General features: G+C 35.5%; 1 protein-coding gene across 2 annotated transcripts in view; it reads right to left on the reverse strand.

Annotated features, from left to right (window-relative positions):
- The window catches only part of LOC103696185 (chromatin structure-remodeling complex protein SYD-like), a 37,607-nt gene that overhangs the window by 7,806 nt on the left and 13,368 nt on the right, over window positions 1-16,433 (reverse strand). For both annotated transcript variants that reach the window (XR_005513111.1, XM_039129395.1), the window contains exons 6-24: window positions 16,299-16,363; window positions 15,049-16,202; window positions 10,486-10,583; window positions 10,132-10,317; window positions 9,766-9,946; window positions 9,485-9,679; window positions 9,371-9,414; window positions 9,136-9,192; window positions 8,898-8,994; window positions 8,605-8,777; window positions 8,309-8,522; window positions 7,870-7,995; window positions 7,699-7,788; window positions 3,648-3,764; window positions 3,466-3,546; window positions 3,280-3,387; window positions 1,459-1,628; window positions 1,224-1,302; window positions 1,055-1,129 (exon numbers count right to left, since the gene is read on the reverse strand). Coding sequence is in view for 1 of the 2 variants with exons in the window: in XM_039129395.1 (XP_038985323.1) it covers window positions 1,055-1,129; window positions 1,224-1,302; window positions 1,459-1,628; window positions 3,280-3,387; window positions 3,466-3,546; window positions 3,648-3,764; window positions 7,699-7,788; window positions 7,870-7,995; window positions 8,309-8,522; window positions 8,605-8,777; window positions 8,898-8,994; window positions 9,136-9,192; window positions 9,371-9,414; window positions 9,485-9,679; window positions 9,766-9,946; window positions 10,132-10,317; window positions 10,486-10,583; window positions 15,049-16,202; window positions 16,299-16,363 (3,310 nt within the window). In the remaining variant the exon portion in view is untranslated. The remainder of the gene's footprint in view (window positions 1-1,054; window positions 1,130-1,223; window positions 1,303-1,458; window positions 1,629-3,279; window positions 3,388-3,465; window positions 3,547-3,647; window positions 3,765-7,698; window positions 7,789-7,869; window positions 7,996-8,308; window positions 8,523-8,604; window positions 8,778-8,897; window positions 8,995-9,135; window positions 9,193-9,370; window positions 9,415-9,484; window positions 9,680-9,765; window positions 9,947-10,131; window positions 10,318-10,485; window positions 10,584-15,048; window positions 16,203-16,298; window positions 16,364-16,433) is intronic.

The following is a 16,433-nucleotide window of genomic DNA, read 5'->3' on the forward strand; positions in this document are numbered from 1 at the left end:
CCCATGCTATTCAATCTTGGCAGAAGTCTTAACTTTCTAAAGTTAACAAAAAACTTTCATTCTATCGATAGATCTCTATATAAAAAAAGCAGCTCTCGGACCCTATACTAAGCTCCTTAAACTCATGATTTCATACTCAAATGATGTCCATCTAAGTGATCCTTGCGATGGAGCTTAGTCTCAATCTAAATCTTGGTACTTTTGTTTCATAAGAGGTCATTTATTGTCTATCTATTTCTATATATGGAAAGTTAATAAATCACCACATGATAATCGAAAATTGAAATTAGAATAAAAAGTAAAAGGGAGGTTTGTGATGATTTTGAAATATTTTGTACTGGTAATCTACTATCATAATGCATGAAGATAATAAATTCAGCCATTGTGGTCGGACTCAAAGATTTTTGACCACATTCCATAAGGCCCTCGACTCTCTTCCATCTCTGAGCTCGAGTTATGGAAAAAGGAACCAAGGAGGTATTAGCAGCAACCGCTTTTATTACAGGAAAGCTCATGATGTTCATATCAATCTATTATGTGCCTCTTCATCTATCAACTACTAGACCTCATACGACAATTAGCATAGTTCTATGGTTTGGTTCATTTCTTCTGGGAACAATCAAAAAAACTTTTTTGATTATGGATCTACAATGGGCAATTCAATGCATAATCATAGCATTAAATGTATATTCCTCAATATTCTAATTTTTCAATTATTCAACCATTTATTTTACCAAGTTCAATGTGAGCTAGATTAATCAACATTTATTTGTTTCGATGCAACAACATGATGTTATTTGTAACAAGTAGATTTGTTGATCAGGTGTCGACCCTAGTAGAAAGTTAATTTAAACCATCATAAGCCACTCACAAACAATACCAACAAGACTGGGTTCTTGTAAGCTACCAAGTAAATAGGAAAACTTTTACGACTATCAACTGGCATTCATTTCTTTTTGGTAACATAATTATTTAGCACAAAAGAGCTAAAGGATGAGTAGAAGAGGAGTGAACACAATTGTTTGATAAGCTTTATCAAAGGGTTAATACTAACCGTCTCTAACCGTAGAACAAGTACATCCTTCTTTTGGCCAATCCTATGGGCCCTTGCCTGTGCTTGCAGGTCAACCTAAAGCAACACCAAGCAGAAAGCAGACATCACGATGAAAGAAAAAGGTCAAGATGCATACAGAAATTTGTTAGACAGGATAAGGAATTATTACCTGCGGATTCCAATCAGTGTCAAATATGATGACAGTGTCAGCTGCTTGAAGATTTACTCCTACTCCTCCAGCTCGAATACTACCAGAAGTAGACATGTTAATATCAAAATTTCTGTTTTTTTGTCTAACAGCTGAAGAAATTAGACAATAATTTTCACAACTAATCCCTAAAGAACAAAAAGAGAATGAAAGCTGGCAGAGTCCCTATCCATTATAAAATGCAGATGATAAGAACCTTAGGAGAAATATAAAAAACTCTGAGTCAGGACGATTGAATGCGTCAATGAGAGCTCCACGATCCTGTCCGGAAGTGTGTCCATCCAGACGAAGGTACTTATAACGTTTCCAAGTCAGATATTCCTCCATAACATCAAGCAATCTGGTCATCGTGGAGAAAAATAGAACCTGCAGCAATGCCAGTCTAAATTATATGGAATGTAGTACAACCATATTCTTTCAAGATAACAACAGTTGCATTAAAATTAATAGAGAATTTGTGGTTGCTCTAGTTTAAAAGCATGACCACAGTAGTGCTACCGAGGGACCCATAAAGTTCATATATTTCGCAGACATTAACACAAGGGTTTATGATACAACAATGACTAAACAGATCGACATGCGATACTAGCATAAAAAGTGGTGAATCATTGAAACATAGAATCTGGGCAGCTCAACAAGGTAATCTGGGCAGCCAACTGACCATCTGAATTGGTGGCATCAACAACATTGAAACATAGACTGTTCTCCCAAGAGGGGAAAAAGGGGAAAGAAATACTGAACAAAAGAAAGAAAGAAACATAGATTAGAAAGGCAATCTAACAGGATATTCACCAGTTTACGTAATGAAACATAGTGACAATCAAGGTTCGCCGTACCGGTACCGAACCCCGTACCGGTGCCGCACTAGTATAGGCGTACCGAGTGTCGGTACGGTACCGTACGCTCGATACCGACCGTACCGACATTGGCGTACCGATACCGGTACCCATCGGTACGGGTACGGTACGCTCGGTACCGACTGGTACCGACCGGTACAGCGAACCTTGGTGACAATCATCTGGTAAACAGTTCAAATTCGAATCTGAAAAGCAATGAGAGGTTCTGACTAAGCCGAAAGATAGATGAGATGACAAACTAAGTGAATGCAGCATCGATGTCATGGGAATATTTTGGCAATGCAAAAGGCTGAATCACATTTATAGATCTCAAAAGAGGCAACAGATGGCCAGGAGTGATTCAGAGAAGCATAAGCATGTCAAGTCCTTGAGCAAAACGTGGGGAACAATGCCATCAATAAACACTGTGAATGGAACTTATTGAAGGTATTGAATCCTGGATACCTGAAATCCAAATATCCAAAGGAATTAAACGTTGTAGTTCATAAGAGTGAATCAAAATAAGATCTCTCAAACAAGAAATATAATTAAAAAAACAAATAGACCATGGATCAAACTGCTAATAAATCAAAAATCAGTACAGCAACTTCAATCTGTGGGGGGAAAATCCTCTGATCCATCAAAACTCACTAAGAGTTATTAGCTGATTGGTGAGAAAGAAAAAAATAAAACTGAAACAACAGTCTCCAAGATCCAAGAAATATAGCAAATGAAACCCTCCCCCTTCTCCCCCAAAAAAATGAAAAAAAAAAAGCCAGAATGAAGAATGAGGAGTTGGCTACCATGGAACCTCTAATTAAAGATGTATAAGATTTTCTTTTTCAATCAGGAAGTTAACTAAACCAGACAAAACTCAAATCAAAAGAAAGCCAAACTGATAGCCAAAATGAACAGATTAATACATACAAGAAACCTAACATGAGCATAAGAATCTTATGTAGTAAGAAATAGGTAGATAAATAGGTACATTGATATCATTGTTCTGATTAATACATACAAGAAACCTAACATGGTAGAAACCTATTTATCTACCTATTGCATACTACTACGATTATAGCATTTATTATATTTAATATTCAGAGAAGCATATAAATGAACAAAAAGGAAAAACGAAAATGCCACATTTAAACAGTTATCATTGTTATAGACAACTTCCATACCCGATGATCATTTGCCTTGAGTTTGGGTAGCAAACGGTCCAACATCTCAAGCTTTCCGCAAAGTCTCACAAAAGTGGGCAAATAATGTTTAGGTAACAAAGTATCAACCTGCAAACAAGGAAAAACTAAATTCAAAAGGGAAATAAGTCAAGCAAATAGACTACAGATTTAATTACTCAAACTTGCCTCTTCAGCATGAAGTTGGCTGAGATATGGGTGATTGCATATATTGCGCAATTCCATCACAGTATTATGCACAGAACGACCCTGATTGAACATCATACAAAATTTCAGTAATGGGAAAAACACTAGGATGGCGTATTGAGGAAAAGAAAAAGAGGAGTGGGGGACGGGTCAGATGAAGGCACCTTTGAATTTCCAATTACACCAAGATTCTCCTCCACTCTTTTCATTAAAAGTTTTTGATAAGCAGAAGCTTCACATCTTATAAGTCTTTCAATTTTCTCAGGCAACTGATTCTCAACCTATCAAGCAAAGGGCAATGTCCAAAATAGAAGAAATTCGCACAAAAAATCAATATGTATTTACATTATCAAAACTTTTTGGAAATGTTACCTGTACAGACAAGCTGAAAATCAGAAAATAACAGTCACAAGTCTATGCAAATCATTCAAATAATTAATAGTTGGAGATATAAATTTGAAGCTTGGAATCAGCACATCAATACCATAGACAATAAAGTACAACAAAGCAAGGATTCATATCCCGTTATATGGGGCCATCTCAATTTTTTCTAACAGAACGGGCTGCATCCCAACACCGGAGATGGTGCATGTCCCATCCCGTCATGTTCCAACATCCCACTGGTGTTAAATCCTTGAAACTAAGCATACAAAAAAATGGAAGGATTTAAAAATTAAATTTCTGTCCTTGTATTAAACAGACTGCAAGTCATAAGTTGTCCACTTAGACACAAGCTCAAAGACACAATTGAAGTGAATCAATATGCTTTAAGCACCACAAAAATCAGCAATTTTCTTGGTTCCACACTAGTAGAATCATCTAGCAAAAGAAACCATCCCTTTTGCAAAAACAGCAGTTCTAACAGATCACTAACTACATGGTTGGCTGTATGAAGTTGCGGATTTTACTTCAATTCATGGAATGCTTTTGGCAACCAAAACAGTATTTCCAAATGCTCCACAATAAACATGTTGATAATGATGTTACGATTATATTGTAGAGCGTATTAGGACAAGCTTAGGGTAAGATACTATCATTACAATTTACAGGTGCATCTGGTTATTTATATTTATAAATTTGAGAGGAATCCAAAGTTCTTAAGCATGCAAGTAATGTAATTGCATACAAGTTTTTGCACATTTGACACAATGTACAATATAATGGACGAAAGTACGAAACAATATGGGGCTTCTAGCTCTAAAAATTGCAGAACAAAGGGGGGTCCCCAGGTGGAAGGGCAGTTGAAGGTGACAGGTTGTGATGAGAGAGAGAGAGAGAGATACACACAGACAGACAGAGAGAGAGACGGAGAGTAGGGAGGAGAATAGCATAAAATGGAGGTATGGGCACAAGTGGTGGAAATGGACATAGAGGAAAATTTTTCAAAGTGAAGAGAGAGGTTAAGAGAGGGATGCTCTTGAGGGCAATTTTCAAGAAGGATAGAGAGGGGTGAGCAAGAGGAGTTATATTGATTTGTCTTCATTTCTTGGATTTCCTCCTCCTACTTATGTGTGAGTTGTTAAGGGATGCTTACATATTGCCCCCTCCAAAGTATGAGACTATGAGCTATATATTTATAAAAGTGCATCTTAAAATCCAAAGGTAAGAGCTTGTGCTACTTATCTTTACAAAATTGTGCAAAAACTAGGAAATGCCTAATAGCAGTTAGGGAGAACAGATGAATTGCTACTGAAGACCATTTGTAGGAAAATCGCTTAATGGAGAGAGCAGAAAGAGGATTTGCACTATTCGCTTTATATTTAATTTACCCAGGTGTTGTCATGTGTGTGTCTCGCGTTAGGGTGATGGTGGTGCATAAGGAACAAATAGCCTGATATGTGTATCAAAATACATAAAATCAATCCCTACTACTAGTTTTATATGCTGATCAAATGGAATACAAGACATTCTTCTCCTTTGACAACAGTTACAGCTCAAACATATTAATCCCAACTCAGCTAACCCGATGCTAGTTTGACTATTAAAGTTGAGCAAGGGAAAAGATTCTTGAGTCATTCCATCAATGAAGCAAGTCAAGTAGGTTAGCAAGAAACAATATGACGAAATTCACATCCATCAAAAGGCAATGACTTGATACAAACCTCCAGAAGTTCAGATAAAGAATATTTAGATCATAATGGGTCATAAATCAAGAAGAGCCTAAGAATTTAAATTGCAGTCACAGCAGCCATAAGTAGTGATGTAAGTATAAGGAAGAAAAGATACACAACAAGAAACACAGAGTTCTTATAGCATGGGTTCACCCAATTTACAAGATTCCTGTAACAAAGTAACAAATCTTTACCTGTTGGTATAAACTGTAAAAGGGAAAAAAAGAATATAGTTAACAAACAGTTATCTTTGATTTTTTAAGCTAGCGTGTTCATACAGAATGCATTTGAATGTTGAATATAAGGATTGGCACGTTATAGCACCTAAAATGTATACATATAAGGCTATGGCATCAAAATTGACTGCCACGCTGTCTAATTCTTATCTTGGCTAATCTGATAATAAGTTTGCAACCCATGTGATTATCGTACTGAATGATGGTTTGTTCCACATTGAATGTTCAACACTTGAGTCCCACCTCCAAAAACATATCATAGGTGTAGATTTCGTAAAGTCCACTTCCAGAAACAATATCGCAGGCTTAGATGTTCAATGCATCAGATATTTTGGCCCTTTATCCTAAGGACATATTTAATAACTCTTGACCAGCCTTAGTCAAAGTAGCAAAGACATGATGCAAGAATAAAACTGATGGAGCACATTGGATGTTTAGCAGGAGTTTTGTCCAGATCAACATTAAAAAAATAAGAAAATGCAACAGAAAAATCAAAGCTTGTCTTCTGAAAAAGTATCATGATTCTTTTAATATTCATAGTTTCATACATTTAGATTAGTTGTGTAATGTTCGTGCAGCCCTCATGGTTTTCTTTTTGATACTTTTCCTATTGTCAATTCCTACGGCCACAATATGAATCACTTGTTTGTTGGGCTATCCAAGGTTAAAATTCTCAACAGTGCCCTATTCTATTATATTACCCCATACCAAGCATTGTTAGGGGCGCACATGGGTTTTGTTCAAGATTGGTTTGGGTTTAGATGGGATTGGCTTGGTACCCATTCCAATTTTTCGAAACCCAATTGGATTAGGTCGGGTTTGGTGTAAGGGTTTGAGTAACCCAAACCCAACCAACCCAATCCATTCATTCGCGTACACATTATTTGTTGGATTTGAGCTTGTGACACTAGATATCTTCCTTGATTATCATTAGATTTAACTTTTGTTTGTTTTTTGGATGGATAGGTCTGATTAAATATTTCCTTATGCTTGTTTTAAACATTTGAATAATATTAGTATCATCTATAATTCTCTTTCCCCTATCTATTTCTTTCAATTCTCTATTCACTTGTTTTGCATGTACTAATTTGTGGTTAAATTGGACATAGAATTTGCCCTCATTTGTTAGTCTATAATTTGCAACAGACATAGCTTCTAACTTTATATTTTCTAATTTTTGGATAAAGTATTGCTGTTGTTGGATTTTATTTTGGTTCTTTTACTGAACATCTTCTATGATAGCTTCATTTTCATATTTGTTGAGGCTAGAGGCATTATATTGTTCTTGAATAAAATCAATAATTTACTTGCTTTTTAAAAAAAAAATTAGCATAACCTAATAATCGGCCCAAACCAACCCAATCTTGATTGGGTTGGGTCAGGTTCCAACATTGATCGGTTCGGTTCTGGTTTCAAAAATAAACAACCAATGAGGATTGGGTTGGTTCCAAGTTAGTCTCTAACCTGAACCAACCCGACTTATGCGTGATGCTAAGAATTATATCGACTTGTATTGACACAGGGGTATCATTCAGTTCAAGAACCCTGGGTGCATACAGAGAGAATCCTGCATCTCATACCATATCAATAAGTGAATGGTACAGACTACAAAGACAAATGATGAGATCTGAAACCTTTGGGCTATCACAATTAGTTACCCTAATATATATATATATATATATATATATATATATATATATATATATATATATATATATATATATATATATATATCTTGAAGCAATGAGTCAATTGAAAGCAGCAAGTCCCCGCAGAAGATTCTGACATCGAGCTTCTCAAGTTCACAGTCAACTTAAAATAGAAAAAAAGTAAAACTTGACATAAATATAGATAAAGCAATTGAAGACCTTATGTTTCAGCCTTCGAAGTACAAAAGGTCGAAGAACTTGGTGAAGACGGTTTATAATCAAAAGATTCTCCTCCTCAGAAAGTAAAGCCTGCATATGTAGGACAGCATTTTAAGTTAATCAAAAATGAAAAAACCATCATAAATTTTAATTATAAAAAGAAAAACTCACTTCATCAGGATTGTTATCACCGCTACCCTCAAATGGTTTATTGAACCATTGAGAGAAATCCTCTGATGAGTTGAAAATATTAGGTAACAAGAAATTAAGCAGTGCCCACAGCTCCTCAAGATTGTTCTACATAAAAATTGCCAGGTGTTATCAGCAAAAGGAAATTTACTATCAGAATTTAAACAAAAGTTGAGTGTTCATCAAATTGTTTTGCTAACGAGGGGAAAAAGAATCTCAGCACAGAACATTAACATTTAGACAAAGATAACATCAGTTAAAACTTAAGGACTTAGCAAATAGGATCCTCAATGCAACAAATAAAAAGAAACAAACATTGATGAAACAACTAGTCTTTCGAAGGTAAAATTCAAAGTGAAAAATATAAAAGCAAATCGCATAACAATTAAGGAGACAAATCCGAAGATGGGTGCAAGACAACCTGTAGAGGCGTTCCAGTCAAGAGCAAGCGGTGAGAGCTCCGGTAATGCTTCAGGTCTGCATTGAGCTTACAGGACGCATTCTTAATGCGATGACCTTCATCAATTATTATATAATGCCAATGAATTTTGCTTAACTTCGGTCTATCATGTTTGTTCATCAGAAATTCATAAGTCGTCAGAAGAACGTTGAATTTCTGATGTATGATCATTTCTCTGCAGAAGAAAGAGATCGTCAAAGTTCTTTTTCACATAAAAAAATGGCAAAACAATATTCTTCACAACAACGTGCCATTACTTGAATAGCCTACGCCTCTCTTCCGGAGGACCAGCATATGTGATCTTGTTTATACCAGGTGCCCAGAAGCTCATTTCAGATCCCCATCCAGGGAGTACAGATGATGGTACTACAACTAGAAATGGACCCCTATCATTTTTTGTTTCCATAAGATAACATATCAGAGCAATGACCTGTTAGTAAGATGCTTGTCAGTTTCTTCTTGCGCAGACAGGACATAGAGATGATAAATGAAATCCACAGAAGGCATCAAATGAAGAGGCACAATATCGCATTGAACCATACTACCATACTTGAACAGTTTTTCCAAGTCCCATTTCATCTGCTAGAATCCCATTCAAGTGGTTATTGTACAAGGAGACCAACCAACGCAAACCATTCATCTGATACCTATAACCAAGTAGCAAAAATCATATTAGTTGAAGTTTTAGTAGAATGTTACACCTATGACTCATAATCAAAGATAAAAAAATTATATAGAAAGCAACTCAAAGTAAATGATAACAAAACTGGAATCTAATCATTACTTACTCCCGCAATTTTCCACCCTGGAGAGAAGCTGGCTGCTCATTGATGATCTCTTTTATACTGAAAAACATAATAGTCATTGTATTATAATAATAGCTGAAAATAGACAGGTTAGAGAATATGACTAAAATTTTACAATTCTTTTAAAAAATATAAAAAAAACATCAGCCAGCAATGATAAATATGTAACCACTAAATAACTGAGATCTAGAAAATTTAAGTCAGATGTTGAGAGTACCCATGAGCCAACTTATAGTATTTTTCATTGCTTTCCAGATAATGCTGCAGCACAGATAGACAAAGTCAGATAAAAATAGAAACCATCCTATATAAGTACATAAAAATAACTTACCTGAGCCTGGTCACATTCGTATTCGTTGTCATCTGCATCCTCATTCCTCTCAACAAAGTTAACTGCTCGGCTCTCATCCATTTCCATATCAAACCGTCTTGCCCTCGCCTTAGCGTCCTGTAACTTTGAACCCAGCTTCTGAAGATACTTTTCTGTCTCTTTAAGGAGTTGTTTGACACGATCTGATTTTGCATCCTACACAGAAACAAATGGATTGATACAAAAAGAAGATAGAGTTAAAATGCAGAAAAGTAACTAGAAATAGAAATGTTGGCAGCAACCTGAACCATTCTCAAATATCCCTCCACGTCGTTGTTCTTTAGTAGATTAATCTTCTCACGCTGGATTCTGTCAATCTTCTCTCGATGTATTCGTTCCTTCCTTTTATGAAACTCTTTCACATATCTATTGAAACCCTTAGAGCGCTCTCTCTTGACCTTGAAATAGTCCTCTAGTTTCTCCCTGCAATGGCTAGGTCTGACATCAATAATGCTAACATGCTATATGAACAGTTGAATCAACAACAAAAAGTCTAATACAAACTCCAAAAAAAATTTACAACTAGATTTCCATAGATATTTAAGGCTCTTTCATTAAAAGGAAAAGAATGTTGGAATGTTGCAAGATAATTGCATAATAATACCCACTTGTGGATTTCTATTTCACGAAAGAATTCATTCTGTCTTTCACGAATTCGCTTTTGCCTCTCTTCCTTCATTTTCTGTTCAAATTTTTCAAGTTGTTTCATTCTCCTTCCATGTCTATGTTTCTTGAATGATTTCAAACGCTCCACATCAGACGTAATGGGTTTGAAAAAATCATTCAGAAAATCACTGCCCACCGAAAAAATAAAGGTGTCAAGAAAGATAATTTGAATAACAGAACATATACACCAAAGAAAAGGTCGAGGCAGTTAAAATGATAAGATGTCATGTTCGTGCCTTGCCAAGCTATTACAGAAAATTTACTGAAAATAAGTATCAAACAAAGTGTTTAGGCACCTGCGTAAACGACGTTGAAGCTTTCGAAGTTGAAGCTTTTTCAATTCAATCACACTTTTTGTCTTGGCAGAGATATCTTCTGATGAACTCACACATTCCTGATTAATAGAAACTGCATTAGGACATTTTACAATACAAAGAAAAGCAAAAGAACTAATGTACATCACATAATAGATCTGCATCTAGAAAATCATAAATTGAACATACATCATATTTTATGAAAACTTGCCAGATGGATTTAAATAATAGAAAAATATATAATCCGGGGGGCACTACCATGATGACAGTATAGTATATTAGTGCTTACTAATCAGGAAGAACAAAAGGATTCATGATACAATTTAACAATTTACCCTGGCAGCAAATTTTCTAGCAAAGGTTTACATTTCCTTTCCACTTCTTCAATAGGCAGGGTAAAGACAATATTAACTGAAATGAGTAAGAAGCTTACAGAAAAAAAACAAAGGTAACAAAGACAATGAACGAAAGTGATATTAAGAAGAGACGACAAAATCAAGAAAATATGAACAAAATTAGAAATATCTAATATCTACTCCTTTTACTGAATACCAAATCAGTAACCATAAGGCACACTGCATCATATGTCCAAAAATTATGATTTAATTCAGTTATAACATAATCTTTTTTAAAAATCCATGTCAATATTGTAGCACATAAATTAATTTAATATTAAAACACATTCAAGTGATATGCTGATGTAGGCTAGTGGATGTAGATAAGGATATAAAATAAGCAATGAGAATAAACCCTGAGATGTCCAGAAAAAATTCTGCACTATCTTAATGGTGGAAAAAATGACACGTTCTTTGGAGATGAATTTATAAAAGTTAAATACAGGAACTTTTGAGTTGTACAGGATATGAAGGGAATAAATGGTGGACTGCATTGAAAGATTAAATATTGTGTATTCATACTACATGATAAAATGCATAAGATTGCTTTGCTAATAAGCACATAATCGCCAATATCTCTGTAAGGGTAACTAGAGTCATTCGCAATCTACATTATAGTCTAATAAAAGGTACACTATTATATATAGCAATGTATACACTAAATCGATGCAATTTCTGAAAATGCATAGGCCATTTTCTATCTCAGTCTGCAATTTAAGTTGTCATAATAGTGATAACATGCATAAGTAATCATAATCAGCAAAGCATCACAGACATTCATAATGCAGAGGATTTCATGTATGATACATTCATAAAAGTAATATGTGTTGTTTTTATGCCCAAAAAGTGCCATTTCTTATTTTTAAATATATTAGAAAATGATTTAGAAGATAAGAAACAGAAAACAAGCACTTACCCTCCATTTTTGCATATTTCCATGTGTTTATGCACGCATGCATCTATGCGGCACATGCAAAAGGAAGGGTAAGAAACAGCTCTTTAGGCAACTACCAAACTGCTGGCTCAACCTCATCTCAGGCGTTTGTGTCAGTTAAATGTACATATGGCAGTACAGATGTATGTGCATGTACTTACAGCATAAAACATAGACTTCTTTTGTATTTCTCTATCAACAGAAAAAAACAGGTTGAATCAAGGAGGCCAGAAAAAAGAATATCCATTGACAACTTTAGGGGGAAAAACCATAAAACTACCACTCTCTCTAATAATGAAGATCGACGAAACCAAGTGTCATCCATATTGTATTTATCGATCAATATACAGAAATTGGTTCAGAGGATACATTACAAAACTTTTTTTTTTCACCTCCTCTCTCTCTAATAGGAAGACTGACTAAACCAAGCTTTATCCATACTCATAGGCCTATCATATGGAATTCCCAATTATCCAATTTGGAAGCGGTTACATATCAAAATTATCAGGCTCCCCCCATAAGCACATTCCAGACTTATGACTTCTAAGAAATGACTTCTATTGCCAGATGACCGACAAATCTGAGAACTGGTATTGAATCTTGCAAATTTTTATCTGTGAAGACTCGTAAATGTCATCAAAAACTTAGATGATTTTAATGTCAACCAATTTTACCGGCTTGTATTTGAGCTAAAAATATATCTTGTTTAGCATTTGATTCAGGTCAAGAGTATGAAAATACTGTCCTTAGAAAGCTTCAATGGGCATGCTTCTTACAATAACCAATAAAATGTGATTCCAAAAGTAGCCATAGGCAGCAAACAAAAGGAAAGTTTTAAGCAACATCCCAAATAGCTCCTGTAAACTGTGCTAATTCGATGTAACCATTCCACTTGCTTTAGAAGGATTGACATTGTTAAGAATTCCATTCTGACAAGGCAACCTTGCAAAAGATAAAATTTTGGAGGAGAACAACTTTCCCAAATCATGTGTACATGACATTCTATGATCTTATATAAGAAAAACTAATAGAAAGAAGAAACAAGAGAAAAAAACTATAGATTATTTCAGTAACAGCATAGTCTTTGTAGGAGATAAATGGACTCTTACAAAAACATCCTCTAGAACAATTGTCCTGTCAGAGTAATGGTTACTGTCGGTTCTTTTATTCATTGAAGAAATACATAGGACTCAAAAATCTAGTTAGAGGTTTCTCGACTCACATCCTTAAAACTTATGCCAAGTCCTAGACCAATAGATGAAGAAGTGCAAATGGAACCAGGCAATCTAAAAGGGAGCATAAACATTTCAGCGGTCTTTGGAAGTTCAATATTGATCATTCTAACACTCACTGAGAGTTTAATGATCAATTAAGAAAAAAATATCCTTGGTGTGGTTGGTTTGCTCGATAAGATTACGCCAGTACTGCAGCATCATTTGCTTCAAGCTACAAATTAAGTTTTGATCACTCTGATCTAGGTTCCTCCTAAAGCCTAACTATAAAAGCAAAAAAAAAAGCACTAAAGAAATGGGTTCAGCTTTAAAATTTTTAGAGAAAATCCATAACAGAAATGTGAAATAAACAAAATCAAGACAAAATATGTAATATCTTTTTCAATATAAAAAAAAGGCAGCCTAGTGCATAAAGCTCCCACCATTGAGAGGTCTAGAGAGGGTTAGGTGTATGCAGCCTCACCCTTGCATGCGAAGAAGCTGTTTCCGTGTTTTGACACCAGGACTTCCAAGTCACAATGGAGCAAACTTACCGTTGCACCAAGGATCACCCTCTAACATCTTGTTTACATATATGATATCAAATTGGTGCTGTAGAAATCTTCATATTTTACACAACATGGAATGTTCCAATACTTTAAAGCATGTTCCAAGTTCATATTACCCCCATCCAAATGGCACTGTAAATGATGCTTTTAGCCACCAAAACACATGCAGTACAACATTTACAGAGCATTATAACTTCAAGCAAGTATAAGCTAACCAACTATTATTACTCAGAAAAGGATAATGGGCTCAAAGCCTAAGACTGTTGGACATAAAAATCCCAATAAACAATCACCTTTAAATCCAAAATGACTTAGTAACAACAAGGACCATATTCCACTTCAATAAGACGTAATGTTTCATTAAAATATTCATATTTGGATTGAAAGCATCCACCAGAAACTACATTCCAGATTATATAAAATAACAAAAACAAAATCTGATTCAGTTTACAATATCAATATTGTCTTTGTTATTACAATTTCAGAATACAGAAAGTTCTTCAACTGGGAGTCAGATCAAAAGCATTATGTCATCCTAATATGCTTCTTCACTATCAACTATACGTTGTTGTTCTTTTCATCAAACTTTTAAAATAGATATTGTGAGGATGAGTAGCTTGTGTACTTAAATACAAGATATGTTAGATTATTGATAAAAAAGAAAGGGTCATTCCAAATAATAATCACATTAAGCAAAAGAATAATTAAAGAGGAACATGTGTGGCATAACTAACAGCTTTTAGCTGGACTTTTTCCCATCTTGGTTGACTCTAGAATTTGGGACAACCCCATACAAGAAGAAGGTTTCAAAAGAATGGGTCACTTGATGCAAGGAACCTCAAATTTTAAACAAAGGTCACATTTTATAGGATGATGAAATTTGGGAATCAACCATATTTGAAGAGACTTGGATCTTTGCAATGGTAGTGTTCATAAATGGAGGAAGAAATATGGGTCTCTGGATGGCCAGTCAGAATGAAATGGAGTTAACTCATGGACAAACAAGGATTAGTTGCCACACAGTAGATGAAAGTTCTGTTAGAAATGAGATAGCAAGTCTTCTTTCTTCTACATCGACTTGCATCTTTTAATTTTTATAGGAATATGACTGAAATCCACAAAATTTGTGAATGTTTTCTTGTAAGCGTGGGATCTGCTTTCAAATATTCCTGCCCATCATGAGATGGTATATACACTATGTAGTTATGTAGCTTCCAGCTTTGCAACTGATTTCTTCCTCTCAGCACAGAAGAAATTTTCCATTTGAATTTAATAATTTTTCTGAGCTAAGTCATTGTTTTTAAGACTGCAGTACTCTAGTAGCCAAGTTAACAAAGACCAAGTACTTAAAACTCCACTGTAACATGTTATTATTTCAAAAGAACTGATTCACTGAAATATGCCCAGAGAATGATACCAGCATGTAGAAGTATTACCTTTAACTTGTCAAAGCATGCCGCAATTCTTTCCTCAGCCTTCCTCTGCTTTAACACCCTTTTTTGCTCTTCAACAAGTTTCCTTTTCTGCTGATCCATCATCCACTTTTCTAAGGTAGTGTACTTTGGAGGAGGAGGCATCTCATCAGATGATGATTTGTTGCCCTCTTCTTGATCAGCAAATTTATCCAGCATTGTCACCAAATTTCCATGTTTTACTGTATCATTGATGGTCAAAGTCTTGAATCCATCAGAACCACAATGTTTTTGGATAACAGAAACCCTATTTTCGTTCAGCTCACTACTTCCGGCATAAATATTAGGTGGACAATTAGATATTATCGACTCAGAAGCTGCAAAAAGCTTTTCTGCAGAATTAACATGAGTGAAAAACATGTTTGCATCCTTTGAAGGGTTCACCATGTGCTTGAAGTTTTCAACTTTGTTTCCTATAATCTGCAGATTCTGCTCTTTTACTGGTACCAAAGACTGGTATTTATCTGCCAGTGAGTTAGACTCTGGCATTGGAGAATCTGGCTTAAGTAACTTGCCTGAACCATCACTGCCACCGATGATTTGAGACTGATTACGATGAATCAACGGCATTGCCAGTGAATCTTTAGAAGGGACATCATAAATACTGGTTCTTGTTGCAATAGCCCCCTCAGGCTTGGGAGGCAGCTTATTGACACCAAAAACAGATGTAACCTGGTTTGTCCAGGCAGCTTGCTGCTTAGCATTCTCTGGACCACTCCTATCACAATGATTGTCTGAGGCACCTTTTCCAGCATGTATCAGAGAGTCCGACTCTTGTGGCATGACAGATACTGCACGTGATTCTGCAGTTTCCTGAGACCGTATTTCTGAATCTGTTTTTTGTTTAAAAACTGGAGGTCGCCTATTTTCTTCTGCCATCATGGAACTGTATGAATTTGGGCATTTCTTGCTCTTCTTCTTTGTGTTTTCTGTATCCTTGGATGATGAGTCTGTTTCCACTATACTTCCAGTAGATAAAGTACTTGGTGGTATTTTGGCAATATCATTTGCCCTACAGAACATAATAGAGCTCTCGAGACTGTTACCAGCCTCCTTCGTAGATGCATCTGCTGCCCTGCAGTCACTCAAGCCTTTGTGAGTTCCATCTGCACTGACACCTAAACAAGTAAACAAAGGGAGAGATAAGCATATGCAAGAGAATGATACAAACTTTGATATCATAAAAATGCATGCTGATATTAAAATATTCTCACCTTCTTTGGAGTAGCTTCGCCCAAGTGCAATTTCAAGATGGAGCTTCCTAGGCACATAATTATTTCTGCATGCAACAGAGAGTAGTTCAGATCAAACATCAGATTGTTTGGATGATCAATACATAACACCTCTTT

The sequence above is a fragment of the Phoenix dactylifera genome, chromosome 8, assembly GCF_009389715.1.
Source record: "Phoenix dactylifera cultivar Barhee BC4 chromosome 8, palm_55x_up_171113_PBpolish2nd_filt_p, whole genome shotgun sequence".
NCBI classification, from domain to species: Eukaryota; Viridiplantae; Streptophyta; class Magnoliopsida; order Arecales; family Arecaceae; genus Phoenix; species Phoenix dactylifera.